This window comes from Tamandua tetradactyla, chromosome 13, assembly GCF_023851605.1.
Source record: "Tamandua tetradactyla isolate mTamTet1 chromosome 13, mTamTet1.pri, whole genome shotgun sequence".
NCBI lineage: Eukaryota > Metazoa > Chordata > Mammalia > Pilosa > Myrmecophagidae > Tamandua > Tamandua tetradactyla.
Window position 1 is genome coordinate 51,731,769 of NC_135339.1, and position 22,825 is coordinate 51,754,593.

The 22,825-nt window shown below is 38.6% G+C and overlaps 1 protein-coding gene across 3 annotated transcripts in view; it reads left to right on the top strand.

Moving 5' to 3' along the window:
• Positions 1-22,825, top strand: part of MYOF (myoferlin) — a 180,366-nt gene that overhangs the window by 94,572 nt on the left and 62,969 nt on the right. For 2 of the 3 annotated variants that reach the window (XM_077125411.1, XM_077125412.1), the window contains exons 17-22: positions 567-605; positions 4,154-4,278; positions 6,683-6,799; positions 15,416-15,593; positions 16,853-16,977; positions 22,514-22,620. In XM_077125411.1, the coding sequence (XP_076981526.1) occupies positions 567-605; positions 4,154-4,278; positions 6,683-6,799; positions 15,416-15,593; positions 16,853-16,977; positions 22,514-22,620 (691 nt within the window). The remainder of the gene's footprint in view (positions 1-566; positions 606-4,153; positions 4,279-6,682; positions 6,800-15,415; positions 15,594-16,852; positions 16,978-22,513; positions 22,621-22,825) is intronic. The other variant, XM_077125413.1, reaches the window with a different exon arrangement.

The following is a 22,825-nucleotide window of genomic DNA, read 5'->3' on the forward strand; positions in this document are numbered from 1 at the left end:
ATTCCTGCCTGGGAGGCCTTTTCCCTTTGCAGGTCCTACAGATAGTAGGTTACAGAATCTCAAATTAATAACAAGCTGCAGTCACCCTCACCCCTCCCTCCCCCAAACAAACAAATAAGAAACAAACCAAGTTTTTAATCAACTAATATACAATACACTACAGGCCTTTGCTTACATAGCCGCAGACTAAATTAACTTAGATTTTGTGACAATGGTCCCAACTAAGTCAAACATAAGACAATTACACATTTTATTAGTAACATGAAATGTTGGTAACTTCACCAGGCCTTCTTTGGCTATGTGAAACTAACTCTTCTCGCTGCCTTGGTGCTGGATATACCAGTTTATTTCATATGTGTTAATTCTGCCAGTTGTCAAAAAGTGAGCAATTTTGCATTTAACTGATGAAACTTATATAAATCAAAATGGTTATTTGATTTGGGTCTGATTGGAATTTCTCCAGTGTTGCTAAATCACTTACCTAGCACTGAATTTGATTAATGTTTTCATGTCTGTTTTACAGTAATTGTATTTCTCGTTTAACGAATCCTATTTTTACTGTATAGATTTCTCATCTTCGGGAACTGGGGCTGCATCATATACAGGTTTATGCTTTGTAATTTTGTTTTCTCCTGTATCTTCCTATCTACTACTATCTCATTAAAAAATATCAATTAATTGCTTTTAGAACTGTTGTGTTTTCTTTGTCATTTTGCTGTTTTAAAATTAGTAGGGCCAGAACAATAATTTCATATGAGTGCTGAATGATTGTTTGCATGGCTAAGCTTAAAACAAATATGCTAATAAGGCTTTGCAACACATCTCATATTTTCACCTAGAGGTACACAATCCTATTTGGTGTCATTGTAAACAATTGTTTGTGAGATATAACATATTCTTTTACTGTTATTTATGTTCAGTAGATAGAGATATGGAGTAGCAGGTCAGTTGCTCTGAAATATATGAAATAACTTTCCCCTATTTTCAGCATGGATTTCAAGGTTGGAAGATACTGCTTTCCATTTTTCACCCTGAAGATCTTCATTTCCTGAATATGCGGGATTATAATATCTTTTTGTTTGCACAGCACTTGCCATTCTTTGCAAGTTTGCTCAGTGTTTTCTCACTCTTGACCACCACAACTCTCCTATGATGTAGGTTTGTGGGACAAATATTATTGTCTCACTAACAGATGAAGACTTTGAGGTTTAGAGAGTTTGTTATATATCAAATAAGCATGATAATCCCTTTCATGTGAATCACCTAGGATGGTGAGAGGTAAAAGAGATATTGCATGTGAGAAAGCTTTGCAAACTCTGAAGCTCTTTGCAAATATAAAGTGATATCATCTGCCTTTATGTAATTGACTTAATGTCCAATTATTATTTGTTTTTAAAAGAATCAATCTCATGATCTTATAAACAGATTTTCTATGAAATTGTTGAGCCCTTGGATTTGTGGAAAACTTGAAAGATTAGGCACTTCATTCCCTTATCCATTTATACATCCAGTCAGTGAATATTTATGTAGTAGTATTCATGATAGAACCAGTACTCAGTGTTTAGGGAATAAAAATAAAACATGCTTCTGTAAAATAAACTAAAACAAGCTTGAATCCTGTCCCCAAAAAGGAGTTTATAATCTGATCACAGAGAGATAAGCAGCTAAGTAAGGTTCTAAAATTCAAATGTAAAGTGATAATTTGTAGATGTCCAAAATGCAAAGGGGCTTCAAGAAGTATTGGAAGCATGATAAATAGGTGTAGCTAGGTGAGGGGTAAGCATCGATGACAAGACTAAATTTTATTTTATTTTGAATAGGCTTTGGAGAAAAGACATTAGGAAGTTTGATATGACAACTAGGCATGGAATGTGTTAAGAAAGTTTGGAAGCAGGAATAGATTTAGCTTGTGAGAGAATAGGCTATACCAAGAAGCTATGTTGAGACATGAACATAAAGAAGCTATGTTCTTTATATTAATGAACAACCCAACAGAAAACAAAGGGCTTAAAGTAAAAAAAGAGATTTAAAAGAGATTTAGGTGGGACAAAAAGTATTAAGTTCTTAATACCAGGTTACACTAAAGTGGATCATTATTGATGATATGTCTCCATCCCTTCTTTAATGAATGGCAAATATTCTTAATAAACCAAGCAATCTCCATGGGAGCCAGATAGGATGCGAGGTAGGGCTAGATCAGAGGAATGGATTGGTTAATGGTGTCAGGGTGTTAAATCTGCCAACCTATGGGACCTTTGGCAAATAACTTCATTTCTCTAAGCTTTAGTTTGTCCGTCCATAATATATAGCTAAAGTGAAAGAGCATTAAAAGCCCTTCTTAGTTGAATATTTTATTATTCTATTTTTAGAAAGTCTTCCTTTCCCCTCTATGGATCTCTGCTTTAATCTCCTGTTCCTACTCCCAACCCCTACATCAAAGTACTCTAGCACAAGAAAAGAACTCTAAACTTTTTATTAATGATCAATTAGTCAGCTTTGCAATGTTCCATACAGCAGAATTAATGAAGCCAAACCAATTTATATGTTTAAATATAATAGTCATTCATTTCATCCAGCTCATATCATAACATGATTACATGATTCCAAGAAATCTCTGTTGGTCCCTGCTGGGGATTTGCAAGAGGTTTCCTAACACATGTAAAATGTGGCACACTAGGGTGTTACCAAGCCTCACCCTTAGATTGTCCCATTTACTATGTGTCAATTGAAATGTTTTCCCTTGCTGTCTTCACTGAAATTGCTGTTCAGCTCATTTCTATCAGTGGCCATGCTGTCTACCTCCCCCAGAATTGTCCCATCACTTTTACACATGCAGAGGAGCATGACATAATGATAAAAATTGTGAAATATATCACCATACAGTTAGGTTAACTGTTTATTAATGGGTTTTCTGATTAGTTGCTACACCACATTATTTTTCATCTCTTAGTTATAAAGGTAGAGTTGGAAAGGGCCATAGAGGTGATCTAATCAGCCTCTCTTCCTGTTGTGAGCAGGAATCCTCACAACGTCCTGAAACACAGGCTAAAGCCTTTGCCTCAATACTTCCTGATTTTCCTAACCCAGTCTGTCCCATTATTTGACATCTCTAATTCATCAAAGTTCTTCCTTACACTGATTGAACTAAAATTGACCTCCATGTAACTCCTAACAGTGGTCCTAACTCTGATTTTAGAGAAGTCCATTCTTCTTCCATATGAGGCCATTCAAATGGTTGAAGGCAGCTTTTACACTTCCCTAATCTCACCCACAATCTCCCCTTTGACTTATCTATTTCCTTACCTTGCCGTCAGTGTCCTTCACTGGGGAATAGTCTTGCTAAGATCAGTTAACAGAAATATGTAGCTTACCTCGTTGCTCATCAGAGATGGAATGTAGTGAATTGGAATTTTCATATCACTTTCATCTATCATATGGTCTTATAACCATAAGCAAGCAGTCCATTGTTATATACAAAATTTTAAATGTCCTGAATTTTTAATAGCATCTGTCAGATTTATACTAACTCTTTGAGATTAAATGACATGTGTTAGAACAAATAAAGTTAATCTTATACATCAATAAAATGACCTCCCCCAAACAATGCAATCTTTTAGCCCAATTCCAATAATACACTTAACACAATGCCAATTATAAATTTGAAAAAATGAGATTGCTTGAGAGCAGGCTTCCTTGTTCAGCAGGTAGAGTTCTTGCCTGCCATGCAGAAAAAGAAAAAAAAATAAGATTGCTTGAAAATCTTATTGTACTTTCATTTGAATAGCATTATCTTTTTTATTTATTTATTTATTTGTTTTTGCATGGGCAGGCACTGGGAATCAAACCCGGGTCTCCGGCATGGCAAGCGAGAACTCTGCCTGCTGAGCCACCATGGCCCACCCACATTATCTTTTTATAAGAAGACGCACGCTTTACCTGAACTACCTCCCAGTTTTTTCATGTAATATTTTATGGCAATAAGAAAGAGGGAATGTGGCAAGTCTCACAAGTATAATTTGCACTAATTTGCACTATAACAACTAACCCATGAAATGGAAGAAAATAGCCTCACCCAGCTAACTAGTAACTAACATTTATTTCAGTAGAGTAAGTGTGAAAAGACCAAAATCTAATGATGATGCTTATCTCTCAGCAAATACAGGAGAAACCGAGGTGGGCTTTGTTCCAACATTTGGACCTTGTTATCTGAACCTTTATGGAAGCCCCAGAGAATACACGGGATTCCCAGATCCCTATGATGATTTAAATACTGGAAAGGTTAGTTCTTAATTAAGATTGTTATTAATGAGCTCTGGGTAGTGTGAATCCTTCTAATAATGGTTATAATAGAGTTCATATTTAGGGCATTCCATCCCCACATATGGCTGATGAAGCATTAAACAATAGAAGTCACATGCCCCTCAAGTCTTAGGACGCAAGAATCATAAAGCATCCTAGAGATTATCTAATTTGGTGATGACAAAAACATAGCATGGCCATCCTCCAACTCCTACACTTAAGGCAGAAATCAATAACCAAACTGGCTTTGTTTCCTAATAAGCCAATATATTGGAATTCTTTTCAATGCCATGCTCCAGGTATTTATCAAACAATTGATGGCCTTGCTGGAACTCTTTGCTATCCCTGACCTGATCCAGTCCTTTCATTTTATATATGAAGAATCCAGGGCCCAGAGATGGGGAGTGTGTCTCCTCACACTGGAAGCCAAAGTAATATCTTTTTGTTAGCTCCTAATATCAAAGAAAAGGACTGAGGTAGAGAGAAAAGCCCTGGGAGGAAATGGATAGAGGACTGACTGTGGAGGTGGGAGCCTTCTTCTCCAGAAGGTTCTTTTGCCCACAGTGCTGGGAAAGATGAATAGTAGCAGCCATTTGCTCTGTAAGAGGAGTATCCACTGTTCATCCTTATGCTCAGCAACGCCTAGAATTCCTTCCTCCTTCACTTCCTCGCTAATCTGATTGTTATCCTTGTTGGCAACATGGCAACATTCCTATTCTGAGAAGAGGAAAAAAGGAGCCAAGTCAACAGAGATAATGCAGAGCTGCTCTGCTGAAGTAGAGTGAGAGAGACCTAGAGTCCCCGCCAACCCGCAGCCTCCTGGGGATCCCTTAGGGGCCTGAGTATGGTTTAAAAGCCTCTGACCCTGCTGAAAATAGATGGTGATTCATATTTTAAAACTTCAACTTCTGTGTGAGACTAAAGCAAAAAATGTTTATTTGGTTCAAATTAATATTTTGACTAGTGCATTTCCTAATTTAACTTATATGGACAGTTTAATTAAACTCCATAAGTACATGGAACCTTAAATAGGGCATGAGATTTTGTAGGTTTGTCCAAGTTAGTGTGATGCCCTGATAAATCCTAGAGTGATTTGAATAGTGAATAAAGAAGTATTTGCAAAGTCCCCTTGGACGAATGGGGAGAAAGGGGTAAAGTTCAACTTCCCCATTTGGGAAATTCCTGATATTCTTGCAAGCAATGGGGACAACGAAATCAATAGGCCGAGCCCTCAGTCTTGGGGTTTGTTCCTATGAAACTTATCCCCACAAAGGATAGGCTAAGCCTACTTAAAATTAGGCCTAAGAGTCAACCCCTGAGAACGTCCTTTGTTGCTCAGATGTGGCCTCTCTCTATCTCAGCCAACGTGGCAAGCGAACTCACTGCCCTCCCCATCTCTATGTGGGACATGACTCCCAGGGGTGTAAACCTCCTTGGCAATGTGAGACAGAAATCCTAGAATGAGCTGGGACTCAACATCAAGGGATTGAGAAAAGCTTCTTGACCAAAAGAGGGAAGAGAGAAATGAGACAAAATAAAATGTCAGTGGCTGAGAGATTTCAAAAGTTGAGAGGTTATCCTGGAGGTTATTATACATTAGATAGATATCCCTTTTTCAGTTTATGGTGCATTTGAGTGGCTAAAGGGAAGTACATGAAGCTATAGAGCTGTTCTCTAGTAGCCTTGTTTCTTGAAGATGATTGTATAAAAATAGAACGTTTACAATGTGACTGTGATTGTGAAAACCTTTGTGTCTGATGTTCCCTTTATCTAGGGTATGGACAGATGAGTAAAAAATATGAATAAAAAATAAACAAATAATAGGAGGAACAAAGGTTAAAATATATTGGGTAGATGGAAATACTAGTGGTCAATGAGAGGGAGGGGTAAGGAGTATGGTATGTATGAGTTTTTTCTTTTTTCTCTTTATTTCTTTTCCTGGAGTGATGCCAATGTTCTAAAACATTGGTGATGAATGTACTACTATGTGATGATATTGTGAGCCATTGATTGTACACCATGTATGGAATGTTTGTATGTTAAGAATGTTTGTGTTTGTATGTTGTTTTGTCAATAAAAAAAAAGCCTCTGACCCTATGTCAATTAAAATAATAAAAGCCTCTGATCCTGGTCATGGCTGAGATCCCTTTCAGCTTGGGTATCTCATAGCTCTTTTGGGAATCCTTCCTAAAGTCATTGGTTCTTCTTTCAGATACCAAAGACCTGAATCCAGCTGGGAAAAATTACAGACTGATTCATTTTGGAGGTTAGACCCATAGGAAAAAGAAACTTTTATAGCTGGATTGGCCTGACTAGAGGTCAAAAGAGTTCTTTTTGCTGTTGTCCACACCTAGAGGAATAATTCTGTGTTGTTGCTTTTCAGGGTGAAGGAGTTGCCTACAGAGGCAGGATCTTGGTTGAACTAACCACTTTTCTTGAGAAGACGCCACCAGATAAAAAGCTTGAGCCCATTTCGAATGATGACCTTCTGGTTGTTGAGGTAAATATGGGCATGAGAATAATGCATGGTATGGAAAAAGGTGTTCTAGAAGATTGGTGGATGGAAGGTACAGGCTGCCTGAGAAAGCAGGCCTGAAGGGAACATACAGGCACCAATGCATCAGCTATGGCAGAGTTGGACAGAGACTTGTATTGCAACAAGTGCCCATTAACACCCTCTTGATCTACCTACAACAGCCACAGCCCCATGGAGTGATAGGTCTTGCTTCACCTATTACATGTGAAGACCCTATTGAAAACTGACAAGAGCAGGGATATCCAAAATGTATCAGCCTGTTTGCTAACTGGGGCTTGGAGGTCATGGGGATGTGGCTACAGGAGCCACTACTAGTCATTTTCATTTTCACAGGTGGCTGATATAGCTCAGGCTTCCCAGTGTGTAAGGGAGTGCTTACGTTAGGGCCCACATTCCAACAGCTCTAAGCCCCCTTTCCTTCTTGTAGATAGGAAGTCCTGGACACTTCCAAGTTTACCCCACGAGAATCACACAGAAATATATATCCTACAAATCTGAATTGTTTGCAAGAGCAGCCAGCATCTCGGCCTCAAATCACTGATGTCTTTGTCCTGGGCCACATACTGGGTTCTAAATCACCTCAGGCCCCACGAGCTTCCTCAGGCTGTTGCTGCTCTTTCCTGTATCCTTCTATTCCAAGTATGGGACAGACCTTTCTCTTATTTCCCCACATCAAAGCAGAGACCACACTGCTACTTTAAAAAAAGCTCTCCCTTCCAGTTCTGGAATAACAGTAGAGAAATAGCGAGATGGGACACTCACTGTGGCTCAGGTCAGCAGTCTGGGCTTCTCACAGTTGCCGTTTCTGTCTACCTCCCACTAGCCTCCTTGCAGCAAAGACTCAGGTCTCCATCCACCTCAACCTTTGGTAGCACCCTGAACACATCTTCACCTCAGAATCCAGGTTCCACTGTCTCATGTCCCCAACACAGCAAGGGCTTTCTCCTCCCTTCTAGTAGTCTACTGCCACCTGTTATAATATCTTATCCTACTGAGGATGATTGACAGGGAGAATATCTACTTTCTTTAGAGGAAATGCTCCCCTTTCCCTGAGAACAGTGTGGTCTTGCTCTCTGGCTCCCAAGAAGACAATTGTATTAGAACAGTAGAGTTCAAATGCAGTATATTCTAGATTCTTCAGTAGGCATGTTTGGAGCATCAGTAGTCTAGCTCTTAAGCTGCACTGATTTCAGTCCACCTCCTTTGACTCTTCTTACAGGAGGGGAAGATCGTGCCTGTGCATTCTTTTTCTACCTCCATTCCCTCAGCCTTAGAAGAGATATGTTACATCACCACAAGAGCAAGCAATGGGGCATCAATCTAACTTCATGCAGGGAAAAGAATCCCAAAATATTAGCAAAATCTATAACATAGCCCTGTTAATGTAAACACATAACAGTTTACATTACCAAATAGGACAGTTGAATGTAAGTTATTTAAACTGTAAAAGAACCATGGTCAGTGTTTACTTTACATTATTAGTTAAGGATTCATCCAAGAAGTTTTCCTAAACAAAACCATGGTCTGTTTCTAATGTGAATTCATATCTCTATTTCTAAAATCAAAAATTGCCTATAGCTTTTTTTTTCTTTTTTTCCAACATGGGCAGGTACCAGAAATCGAACCCAGGTCTCCTGGCAGGTGAAAACTCTTCCAATGAGCCACCATGGCCCACCCTGCCTATAGCTTTTAAATGACAGTTTTCAAGTTTGTATACACTAATGTATCAAATTTTAAAATTTAAGGCAAAAAATAAAATAGAATTTAAGGCAGTTTTTTTGCTGAGTCAATCTCTTACACAAGTAGATTTCAAGACCAGGTTATGATAGTAACTCAGTGGAGGATAACACTTCAAGGAATGATCAAGTCCCTCTCCATCACCCTATTCCCCCCTCTGCTCCCCAGTGACATTCAGACATGTAAATAATACCATTTATGCCCTTAATACCATAATTTTAAGTGTGTTACAGGCCATTCTTAGCTTTAGCATTAATGATTTTGGCTACTCTTGAGTTATCTCAAAGTTTCTTGATATGTAGTAAGGAATAATTTTGCTGAGGTGAGAGTTTGCAGAGATGTGCTGAGAGGGAGATGACTGAATGCAGGTGAGTGTACCTAGCCCATGCCAGTGTCTAAACATTAATGAGAGTACAATTTTGTGGCTCACTAGTCCTACACTGGTGCAGCAACTGTCAATTAGGGTCTAAGGAGTTTCCCTAATGTTTCAGTTACACTTCATTTTAATTCACAGGGGAAATGAGTGAATATTGTGATGTTCTTGAATTTGGGGATTTTGAATGATCTCAGAAATATATTCCTTGCAAATGATAGCAGTCTACCATAATAAAATAGCAAAGAGGAGTAAGAACAATTAAAGACCTAGAGTGCTGTACTTATCCTGATTTTTCAGACCATACTCCTACAGATCAAGCTGCAAATCAAGAAGATCTCTGTAAGCAGATTCCAGGGTTTTATACAGTGGAATCGTGCAATGTAAACTCTCTTTGTTTGTTTGAATTTGTTGTTTGCTTTTTGTACTTGTTTAAAAATCACAGAGCCAGTAGTGACAGATTCCATGGGTAGTTAGATCCTCACAGGATCTTTCTGTCCATTCTACAACACCCATCAACTGTGAGGTCCAGGAATCATAATAGATCTTGATGGGAAGTTTAGAAAATGGATAAAAGGGAGGGTGGATGGGAAAATGGGCAGCCAACATGCTCTTTACTGCCAAGAACATGTGAGAGAACTGCTAGAAACAGCCAAAGGTTCCCATGGAAACACATGTGGCAGTGAGTGGTTCTGAACTTGAGTATTACAGACTGAGATTGGCTCCTTGAAGATGCTGGTTGTATTTCAGGGTTATACTGAAAGAACTTTATGAACTCTCAGTCATTATGGTGTCTCTTTACTCCATTCCATCACCAAACGAACACAATTTAAGTCCATGCTCCTCTGCATTTTAAATAGCTGTAATGGGAGTGGGAGACACCCAAGAAAGTATAGAAGAAAAATACCTCATTAACTGGAAGGCAAAACCAAATTAATTTTCTTTTCTCCAAATAATGAAACATATGCAAGCAAAGAAATTTATATAGAGATATGGTAAAAATAAAAGCAAAAAATAAAAACAACCAACAATATATACTGCTCACAGTATATGTCAACAATATAAAGGAAAAGCTTTATATTAAATTGAATACAAATTTCCTTGCTCCAAATAATTAAAGACCAACACAGAATAGCATATGCCATAAATTTAATAAAAACAAAAACGGAACATGAAAGCAAAATACCTGACTGTATTAAAAAACAGGAGAGGAATTGAGAGTCCAGGTGTACATAAAAGCAGCCAGGAGCCTTGGTAAGAGAGTAAAAAGAGAGGATCTGTGCCACTTGCACACCTGCTAGGAGAATTTAATGAAAATCATGAACATAGACTATGATCATGACCCTTGTCCAACTCACCAGAGCCCTGCATTCTGGCTCATATGCAAATAATAAAAAATTTCTGGTAGAGCTGAAGAGACTACAATGTAGGGCAACTAGTTACTACAGAGCCACCACCTCCAATCCCACTTTCACCCTAACCACCATCTCCCTAGAGCAGCAGCTGATCTGCTGTTCCACATGGGCCCAGTCAAGAGATCTGAGAAACAGCAGGTTCATCCTGGCCACTTCCACGATAGAATAAGAAGATCAAGTGTTGCAAAACCAGCATTATTGCAAAATCTGCTGGCTTCTGGAGCCTCCAAAGGACCCTATTCTTTGTCTCCACAATCTGCGATCTGTTCCTGGAGCTCTTCTTCTCTGTTCCTCCCTCCTAATCAATGCTTGTGACCTAATATATTCTGGGAGCATTTTATGAGCTTGCATTCCCTCTCCTGACAAACTAGAACCTCCTTGAGAGTTCCCATCAGTCTGGTATAATCAGATTCTTCCATCACCTCCACCAGTTGTCAACCACCTTTAATAGACCAAAAATGGCAAATTCGGCCATCTTCTTTGGCATATAGTTTTCTTGTCACTAACCTTCAACCCATAGGCAACCATGTGCCCACAGCCACTTTCAAGAGCTGGGGTGCACGTGTGGTTCAGTGGTAGAATGTTCACCTTTCATGCAGGAGACCCAGGTTTGATTCCCGGACTATCTACACACGTGCACACACACACAAACACACAAATAATAATAATAAAGTAGTTGGTACCTAGTATGCCTTACCAGTGTTCTGCTTGCCAGAAACCACTTGTTATTCCAATTTGTTTCTGAAACTCTGTACCACCTCAGTCTACACTGTGCTCTAGTCACTGATTAGAAAGAGAGCCCCAAGGCCCTCCAAAATCAAAATATCCATCTCTGTTCAACAGACTATAATTTACATTCTTTAACTTTCCTATGTCCTAGGCAGTTTTGCCCTAAGGCTACCAAGTGAGGTCCCTAAAGGAAAGCCGAGGCTCCACACTTCTCTTTAGAGACGTCTTTGTGCCCCAAGGGCAAAAGAGAAGTAGAAAGTGTTGGGGGAAGGACCGAATTCTCAGCTGCATTAATCCAGGGCAGCCTGGCTTAGGCAGGTGAGCAGATGTCAGGGCCACTCTTAGAGGCATTTTGAGCTGACAAGTAGTCCAAGCAACTGCTCCATCTTTGGTGGCGTGCTCAAAATGTGTTCTTCTGTTACCAGACAAAGGTCGTGGATTCTTTTGTCTGACATACTCAGTAACCAATTCCTGAGACACCAGGGTTTCAAAGAGAAAAAGAATTTATTACTAGGCACATAGTAGGAGAGCAGATGGCCTGTCTGTCCGAAATCTGTTTAAAGGGTTCAAGGTTTTTATGAACTTTAGCAAGGGGAGATGAGGTCATTACAATTTTAAATAGCAAGTTCTAAGCAGAAAAGGAGACAGTGTTATTTCAATAGGAGAACAACTGTAAGATGAAAGGAGGGGAGGCACTATCACTTCAATACTAAAGGTATAAGCCAAAAGGAAGGAAGACAATTTATCTTTTACTAGCGGGTCTAGCTGATATGATTTACAAATGTCTGGGGCTGAAGCTAATTAATGGCTGATTTCAAATTCTTCATTAGCATTAAGGCCTTTTCCCTACAAGAAAATGACCAGATAAAGGAAGTAACCACTCTTACGGCCACAAAGGCACAAGATAAGGGCTTTTACAATTATTTCAGATATCAGGACAGCTGAATTATAGTTTAGGGATTTCAAGTATTCCCCTCTGTCTACCCCAATATACCAGAAAACAAAAAGGAATATGATTCAGTAATAAAAATCATCCCTTAAATCTTAATTTCTTGTTTATACCTCTGTTGGGAATTGGGGTCAGAAACTTGGACTATTGTTCTTAGAGTCAGGCCCTCCAGGGCAGGGGTGACATCAGGGATTCCATGAGTGACAGTGTAGATTCTGGCTGGCACAATCCAGGGAGTGCCACGTGGCCCCTGTGGAGGTGTGGAAAACAGAGCTGGCCCAGCCAGAGGCAGCAGCTCCTAGGAGCCTTCTCACCCACATCCCCTAGCATCTCCCCACATAACCCTGCCTTGACAGTTGGCTTTGACTTAAATGCTGATAATTCTCTTCTAGCCCAACACAGCCCCAAATTATGTTCTGTATTTTTAGCCCATGCCTTTCTCTGACACTGTCCTGTATAGTGTACAAAGAAGGATTACTCTGTATATCTAAGTTCTGAATAATACAAATAACTCCCTACTTTGTCATTTTCACACAATTCATTCTCAAATCAGAATTTCCACAGGATTCCTGAACCATCAATAGTTCAGGGGAACTTCATACAAATGACAGAAGTCCCCCAAGATCCTCTCTACCAAAAGTGACAGAGGACCAAGTTATTTTAGAACAATGGTTTTCTAAACCATTATTTAGAATGGTTCAACTGCATCTTACAATCAGCAGGGAGGCTTTTAAGCTTTTTAAGCCAGGAAGAAAATCTCTCAGGGTTGGGCCCAGGTATAAGTAAACTTTAAAGCTCTCCAGGTGATTTTTGTGCTGCTAAGGTTGAGAGCCAATGTTTTAGAAAGACTTTCAGAAAGAATTGAATTTCAGAGGAGTTTCTAATGAAATTCTACTTGAGGGTACCATTTTGAAGGGTGCTTTAATCAAAACGGAGATTTCATAACAGCGGGACATCCTGGGGCACTCTTCAAGGCAGCAAGCCATAGTCACTGTCAGAGTTAAATGGTTGTCTTGAACACTTGTTAAATGAATGTCCACACTTTTGCATCCTACATGCCAGAAGACCCACCAGTGATTGTGATTCATCTGATAGAATAAAGGGCATGGTAAGGATGATAATGAAGGAGAGGAAAATCAGTTAATAAATTTCCTACAAGGGTCTAGTAATTTTTATTAACATCCCAGATGTGAAAGTTGTCATTACTTTACTACTTAATTGTGGTATACAAATTGGTAGTGAGGTAGAAATGCAAACAAACAAACAAACAAACAAAAACACCCACAAATACAACAAAAAACATGCCACTTGCCAGAATTTATTACCTATGTGACCTTCTAATTGCAAACTGAAGGACCACAGAACTGAGAGTTCCTTCCCCAGGGAATTTTGAACTAAGCATGTATGGTGAGAAATCTCTTGAGCAATCTGAGTGTTATCATTCATAGGTTTAACCTGTGGGGCAACACTGACATAAGCACTGATGTTCTACCCACAGGCTACTATTTCCACAGCAGACTGTGTTACTGGACAAAGGCCCTGGATTCTTTGTCTGATGAACTCAAAGACCAATTCCTGAGACACCAGGGTTGCAAAGAGAGAAAGATTTTATTGCTTGGGAGGAAGCAAGACAGCAGATGGCCTAAGGCCCAAAAATCTATCTCCCCAAACTCCAGTAATTCTGATAGTTTTATAGTATCAAAAGATGAGAAGATTTTAGGATAATAAGCACAGTGGCTCCAGATGATGTGATTAGAGATTTTCTAATTATTGAGCATGCTCAGATGGATCACATGCTTAATCATAGAACATATGTAAGAAAATGGGGGCCTTAATATGATGATGGGCATGATTTGTAGTATCGTAATGAATGATAGACCACTTATGGGTTAGTGTCTAAGCTACTGCCCATATCAGTGGGCCCATTTTAGTTAGATCCAGCTTACATTATCAAGATAACTTTTGAATTGGGGTGAGTTAGTTCTGGACTGACCCAAAGCCCTTCATTAATAAAGATTAGGGGCTGTCTCTAGAGATCACAACACTCCAGAGTTGAAAAACTGGATAAAATGGTTACAAGCGAAGGTTAGTCCAAGGTTTTTACAATCACCAGGGCACAAGACAAAGGTTATACAATCATTATCAGAGATCGAGGCAGCTGAATTACAGTTCAAAGATTTCAGGTATTTCCTTTTGACTACTCAATTATACCATAAAGAAAAAAGGAATATCTGTGTAATGATTTAGTAATCACAATCACCCCTTAAATCCTAACTTCTCAGTGGTATCTGGAGGTCAACAATATGAAAGGGCAGGCAGAAGAATGCCTAGGACATGATAAAGTATGGCTATGTAAACAAATCTGGTTGACTGAGGAAGGCAAAATGACCAAAGAACAGCGGGAATGTGGTCCATAAAGAAGGAGAGATGCCATCTGAACAAGGACTTGGGGCAGATGTACATTCTAGAGATGTTATATGCTGACATGCGAGAAGAACTGAAGGGCTCAGAGTCATTTCTCCTAGGCTGATAGATATTCATTATGGCCCTGCCTTCAACATTCTGAAGCACTGCACGCACAGACAGACGTACACTCTTAGTAAACTAGTAAAAACACAAAAAGAGGAAAAGGAAAAAGGTTTGATTTCTATTTCTGAAAAATATGCTTGCCTAATTTTACTTAATTTTAATAAGACATTTAAAATCTGTATTGTTCCTGATAAGAAAATTAATACTTAGGCAATTCACACATTTAGGATATATATATTAGAAAGTAAAGTTGACCATAACCCCTCTACCTTCCCCAACAAAACTACAGGTAACAATTTGGTTTGTATTATTCCTGACTTTCTTCATGGATATACCAATATTAAAACATATATTTAATGGGTTCACTCAAAAATATACCTTTTTCTGTGTTCATACATATGAATCTACCTAAGTCTTTTTATGAACTTTCATTCCATTACATGATGTACCATAATTTTGTTATCAGTAGATAGATATTTGTTTTCTTTCTTTTTTCTCTCTCTATTTCAAGCAATGTTGCAGTGAACTTCCTCACACTTCTGTCTTTGCCCACCTGTATGAATACAAGTGGAACTGCTGTATCCAGGAACATTCTCCACTGATAATTAATTCAGACTTAGTTATTAAGTTTAAAATTTTATCTGTCATAGGGTGGGCCATGGTGGCTTAGTAGGCAGAGTTCTCCCTGCCATGTCAGAGACCCAGGTTTGATTCCTGGTGCCTGCCCATGTAAAATCTGTTAGAAATTTCACATTGACATAAAGGCAAGAGGAGTTTCAGCTGAGTCTTATGTTTGATCACATTTTATAGAAATATCAGCGAGTCTTATGTTTGATCATGTTTTATAGAAATATCAGCGAAGACGCAAGTACAGCCTGTCTGCCGTGTTCCATTCGGCCACCATGTTGCAGGATGTTGGTGAGGCTATTCAGTTTGAAGTCAGCATTGGAAACTATGGCAACAAGTTTGACACGACCTGTAAGCCTCTGGCATCAACAACTCTATACAGCCGTGCCGTATTCGATGGTAAGACTGACACTCACCATTCTCTCCTGTGTACATTTACACCTTATGGAATAAGAAGCACATACCTTATTCTCCCTCTAGCAACCCTTATCCCGAGCATATGTTCAGTGGAAAGAAAAAGGTTGAAAGAGAAAGAGAGTGTAGCTGTATGTCAGGCAAATTCGAGACTAACCAAACCTGAGAAGTTGCTTACCATTGCTAGGAGGTGAACCCCAGTGCTCCTCCAGCCAAGCTTTAATACTGGCTTTGCCTTGTAAGGCCATATGATGGTGACTGCCAAACTCTGAGCTCCTTCAGTATAGCTCCTGCCACTTTCCTCCTGTGCCCTCCTAGGCCCCGTATCTGTTTCTTAAGTTGAGTGACATGGAAGGGACTCTGGTTAGACCCTGGAAAATCAAGCCCATCTTTGCTATGTGACTCACCAGCATCATTTAATCGTATCCCTTGATTTCTTCTCTCCAGAGTTGCTGTCAGGATTAAATAACTGTATTCAAACAAAGATGGGTGAGAAAGTCCCTGCTTTTCAGGAGTTTGCATTATAGCGTATAAAATGAATCATAAGAGAAGGCAGAGTAGGAAAATGCCCTGATAAATATACCAACAAATGGTTTGAGAGTATAGAAGAGAGGAATTCTGTTCGAAATGTCCCAAAACTATTGCCATAGCTTTTACCTCCTTTATTTTATTGTAATAACTTATACGTAATGTAAAATTTGCCACTTTATCTTTACTTTTTGTACAAGCAGTTTTATAATATAGAATGCTCTAGAAAATATTAGCTAATAATTCTTAATCACAATAAGGCCTTAAATAATATCAACCCCATGTAGCCAGCTAAGTCCTTTAATGAACAGAAAACTCTTTTTTCTCCACCCCATTTCCAATAAACAGTATTCATTTAGAATAGCAGTTTTCAAGGACAAGTACATTCAATCTAATTCTAATGCTCTTTGTATTTTCTGGGGCTATCTATGTTATCACAATGTTCAGACACATAACCCTCGATCTCTAAAAGAGTTGCAGATTGTTGTGCTCAGTTTCTTGGGGTATTTTAGAGAGACTTCCAAAGCAAGCTGAATGAAAAAGAACTCTCTATCTATTCCTCAATTTCATAATTTAATAAATTAAAGAACCAGACCACCCCAAACCATTTCCCATTCATTTGGATTAATCAGTAGCCCAATTTGAACATCTCTTTAATAAACATGTTATTTATTTTAAATGTCCAGTGCTCACTGACCCCCAATGTTCTACACTAGGGAACTTCTATTATTATCTTCCTTGGGCCCACACAAAGCCAGTTGTCACCCTGACTTCATACTGGGAAGATATTAGTCATCGCCTGGATGCGGTGAACACTCTCCTAGTCATGGCAGAACGACTGGTAAGTTCATCTTTTCTACATTTCTTCTTCACCATACAGAGCAAACCACATAGATTCTGCAGGCTAGGCCACTATAACACAAGAACTCAAAATACAGTGGTAAACCAGTAAAACCTATTTCTTTAGTTACAGTTGAGGTAGGTGGTCCTAGACTGGCATAGAGACCCTGTCTTGGGGTTCCAGGCAGTTGTTGCTCTGCCATTACTAAGGAATTAGCATTGTCTGCATAGTAAAAAGTGGTTCACTACCCCATCTACCTCCATCCAGAAGGAAGGGGGAGAAGATGGCATAGTCCTGTCTCTTGAGGGAAAGACCCAGAAGTCACATACTTTATTTCTACCCACTTTGGCCAGAATCTGGTTATACAGCCACATTTAACTACGGGGAAGCTGGGAAATACAATCTTATACATGGGCACACTTGTGCCATGATAAAAGTTCTGTTACTATGGCAGAGGAGAAAATGGATATCAGAGACAACTCGCAATTTCTGCCGCAATTTGTATGTGAAATGTGGTGTGAGGAATGGTTCATTCTAGTAATAAGATGGCACCCTTAGGACTTTGCTGTTAGTGCAGTAAAAATCCTCACTGTGGGAAGAGGTGGGCTTAGAGGAAGCAGTGACTTATATTTTCCACTCTTGCTTTAGTCAAGAGGGACTTTCCTTGTTTGGAGGTTGGGGATCCCTCTGGTGGAACTGCCTTGTTGTGATATCTGTGATTATTCATTCAGTTGACACTGGGGAGGAGAAGGGGGCTGTGCTTGGTATATTCCTAATTAAGTCAAAGATACTAAATTACTTCTATCAAGTACTGATAACATCTGTTTGCTATTAGTGTTTTGATTTCCAAATTATATTAGTGTTAAGTTGTCCTAAGATCCAGCCTGAATCTTTCAGGGTTGTACAAAATCTTGAAGCATCCTGGAGTATACCTGATCTAAGACTCTATGGTAAAATCTAAATTGTTCCTTTTGTTATAAAGGCAAAATAAGAATTTATTGAAGAAGAATTATAGGTTTAAGTTATTTTGAGCATAATTGTTCATATAATAAAGCTGCAGTTGATATGCAGTATAGTTGTAGCATTGATTTCCAATCCTTCTTCTCTAGGGAATAGTTGGAAAATTAGTTACACTTCTAATTATGTCTTGGTTATTCGTCAGCTTTTTTCATCCTGATTCTTCTCATCAGTCCCCTCCATTGACCAAGCTATGCCAATTCCATGCTAATTTGTGCAGGATGATGGCTTTCCATGAGCAGGGCTTTTAATACTAATGGTGGACACTCCTCAACCTTTCTGTCTGCACATGCTCAAATGCACACAAAAATGTGCATACACTTCATCAACTGGATGGTGGAAATATTTAATTGGAATGTGAATTGAAACAAGAAGGTAAAGAAAAATATATACACCTAATTGTATATTCATTTTCCAGTCTTTTGATATAGGGCCATAGCCCTTTTTACTTTCTTTTCTTTTAAAATTAATTATTATTCTGTTGATATAAATCCAGTGATTACAGTTCTGTGCCATTTTTATTGCATAAGCCACTGTTTTAGTTTACTAAGCTTCTGAAATGTGATATGCCAGAAATGAAACAGCTTTTATGAAGGGATTAATTAAGTTTACTGTCCTAAGGCCATAAAAATGTCCAAACTAAGGCATCCAGAGAAACATACTTTGACTCAAGAAAGGCCACTGGTGTCTAGAACACCCCTGTCAGCTGGAAAGTACATGGCTGGTGTCTGTTGGTCCTTTGGCTTCTGATTTCAAACAACTTCCACAGGGGCATTTTCTTTTTGCATTTCCATATGTCTCTCTGTAGGCTCTGAACTTTTTCCAAAATGGTTTCCCTCTTAAAGGACTCTAGGAAGTGGATTAGACCTATCTTGAATGGGTGGAGATACATCTCCATGAAAACCACTTACGCAAAAATATCCCACCTACAATTGGGTGGGTCACATCATCATGGAAACAACTTAACCAAAAGATCCCACCCTAAACAATAGGACTGGATTAAGAAAAAGAACATGGCTCTTCTGGAGTACATAACAGTTTCAAACCAGCATATTCTACCCTCTGGACCCCCAAAAGAAATGTTTTTTCCAAATACAAAATAATTAATTCCATCACAATATCACAAAAGCCCTAAACCATTTCAGTTATAATACAAATGCAATACAAAGTCCCAAACAGTACAATATCTCATCAAAGTCACCTACATGCATGTCCTGTCTTAAGGCAAAATTCTCCTCTGGCTTTGGACCTGTAAAACTCAGAACAAGTTATCTGCTGCCAATATACAAAGGAGGGACAGTCATAGGATAAATGTTCCCATTTCCATAGGGAGAAATTGGAAGGAACACAGGGGTCACTGGACCCAAATAGTTCCTGAAACCAGCAGGGCAAACTCCATTAGATTTCAAAGTCTGACAGTCACTTATTCTCTGGGCTGCAGAGAGCAGCAGCCTCATCCTCTGTAAGGGCTTACACACCAGCCCTGTTCTCTCCAAACTCTGGGGTGAGGGCTGTAACATTGGGGGACTTTGGAGAGACCATTTTTCTCAGCTCCATCCTCTCCAAACCTTGGAGCAGCACCCAGGCTCTCTGCCATCTCTGAGTCACATACTCAGCCCCCTCAGAACAAGGGGTGGCAGCAAGGCTTTCTCCAATTCCCAGGAAATGTGCTCTACCCTTTCTGAGGCCTGGAACATCAGAACTCTTCCTGAACATTGAGGTAGAAGACCTGCCCTCTGCCTTCAGGGCAAACTCACCTTTTCCACGTGGATCTGGTCTGCTCTCCTGGCCTGAGATTTTTTTGTTTTAGTTTGCTGATGCTGCTGGAATGCAATATACCAGAAACGGGTTGACTTTTATAAAGGTGATTTATTAAGTTACACGTTTACGGTTTTAAGGTCATAAAAATGGTCTAGGGCATCCAGGGAAAGATACCTTGCCTCTGAAGAAAAGGCCTATGTTGTCTGGAACACCTCTGTCAGCTGGCAAGGTGCATGGCTGGTGCCTTCTGGTCCTTTGGCTTCTGGTTTCAAATAGCTTCCCCAGGAGCATTTTCTTTCTGCATTTCCACATGTTGCTGTCTGTGTCAGCTCTGAGCTTTTTCCAAAATGGTTTCCCTCTTAAAGGACACCAGTAAGTGGATTAAGATCCACCTTAAATGGGTGGAGATACATCTCCTTGGCAACCACCTTGTCAGAAGATCCTAGCAACACTTGAGTGGCTCATATCTCCATGGAAACAACTTAATCAAAAAGATCCATCCAAGAATAGATCTGCCTCCACAAGGTTGGATTAGGATAAAGAACATGGCTCTTCTGGGGTATATAACAGTTTCAAACTAGCACACTCACTTTACAGTTTGGGTTTCATTAAAGTGGAGCAGGGACTTAGATTACTTCGTAGGTATCTTTCAAGGCAGTATCCTTCTAGATTTAATTATTTCCTCACAATCATTTGCTGTGGTCTTGCACATCTCTGAGTTAAAAGCACTTTTAATAGTTTCTCCCGTTTTTATGAGTCTTTCCGAAGCATTTGATTTAGTTTTCACAGAAATCATTTTCTTATTATTTTATTGTTTTACATAACATATCATTGAAGTGTTTGATTACAATAACAAACATAATAACATGCACAGGTTTGAGAAACAACACAATTGATTCTTTTTTTTTTTAACTTTTTTTATTAATTAAAAAAATTAACAAACAAAACATTTAGATATCATTCCATTCTACATATACAATCAGTAATTCTTAATATCATCACATAGTTGAATACACAATTGATTCTTGGTAAGCATATGGCCCATAATGAGGGAGCAAAAAGTTATGGATGTATAAGAGATTGGCATACTATCTGTGAGCTTTCAGCTTTTATGGTCTTTGATATGTATTACAGAAGGAAAGGAAAACATCAATTAATTCTGTATGGGTAAGTCTGTTATGAGAGATTCCACTACATCTGGAGTATATAGAGATAATTACTCTGGCTATCTCTGTTTCTTCTACCTGTTACATAGATCTGTGCTTTTGCCTGTTTTCCTCAGTAAATGCATCTTTCTTTACTAAAACTCTGCTCCTACCGTGCCCATAGTCCCTGAGGAATGACTCCAAGGGACACCATTTACGTAAACTTTAAAATGAAAGATGCCTTCCGGAACAGAGGGAAGCAGCTTGCCTGGGTTACAGGATTAGGACAGAGTTTATGACTTCTTTAAAAAAAATAAAATATGCATTAAAATGACTAAATTTAACCCTAGTGGGTTGTTTTTCTTTCAATTTTTGGTAACTTTTTATCATTAATATAATTTTTAACTTTCAAAATAGTTATAATTGCTCAAAGAGCTCTACCTAGATTCACCAGTTGTTCACATTTTACTCATTTACTTAATCATTTGCTCTTTCCTTCTGCCTGTCTCTCTGTCTTCTACATCTATTAGCATTCTACTTTAACTCTGTTCTCCTCTACTTTTTATTCACTTTTTATGTATTAGAATGGACTCATAGATTTTTCTTTTACTCGATAATGTCATCGTTATTTCATTTTGTTGCTCAAATCATCCCAGATTTGGTTAATCACAGCCCCTTTAAATTGGTTTCTCAGCCTTTTGACATATCTCTAATTTTCTTTTAGTATTTCCTTGCTTTTTTGTCACAATAATATATTCTGGGCTTCTCTTGTACTTTCCCACCACAGCCCTGGAATCACCCTCCAAGAAGCTCTGGTTCCTCTTGGGAATGGCATTTTAACATCTAGGTATGCTTACTAGTGATAGAGTATGATTGCTTCTAAGCCTCCTCAGTGGACAAACTTTCACACATACACACACATCTTTATTTATTTCTACATCTATCAATGTACTAAAAGCCTTGAGTTTATAAGTTTACCTCCAATTCCGGGTGAATACCACAGTATTTATTCTAGTCTTCCCTATTTCCATATTTCTAACTCTCTTCTCCAATAAAAAGAAGCCTACTTCCAGTGTCCTCAGTATATTTATTCATTTGTTCAATCCTAAAATCCACAGTTAGGCTACTTTGAAATAAAACTTACTAACTAGAGTTCAATATGTTTAGCATTCTTTTTTCTTTTAAAGGAGGGTATATAGTCCAATATATACTGTGTCCAAAAGTTATTTAGGTTAATTCAGTGTTGTTATGTTACTCATTTGAAATATAGTGAGACTCATCTGTTTCTGTTTATATTCCATTTTAGGGTAAACCTCTGCCCCAAACCTTGCTGATTTTATTTATTTTTGAACACATAAAATAACTACATGGTTTCAAAGGTCAAAACTATATGAAAATGTTGTCTTATTTCTTTCACATATCAGTATTCATTGCAGTTTGAAAAAAATAAATAATGTTAAGCTATAGTGAATGTTATTGAACGTGAAGAACCTCTGATTTTTCTGCCTTTTAACATTTTTTTCCTTGAAAATAAAAGTTAAAATATTCTGGATGTAATGACATAATGTAAGCAAGCACAACTACCAATCATTTCCTCTTTCCACATTCTTCAGCAATCAAACATAGAGGATCTAAAATCAAGAATACAAAATAAAATTCCTGCAAACCAGTTAGCCGAAGTGTGGTTGAAGCTGATAGATGAAGTTATAGAAGATACAAGGTATGGTGGTCTTATTTATATCTCAGAATTAAATGATCAGAGCCTCTAGAATCATTTCTAGTGTTTGCCTGAAATTGAACTATTCAGGCTTCTAAAAAAAGCCCTCACTGGGAGGAGTCTTTGAATCACCACCAGAAAAGCTCTACTTTCTGATTTGATTCCAATTCTAAAGTAGCCTACTACTTTAGATAGTAAAGTAGCCCAC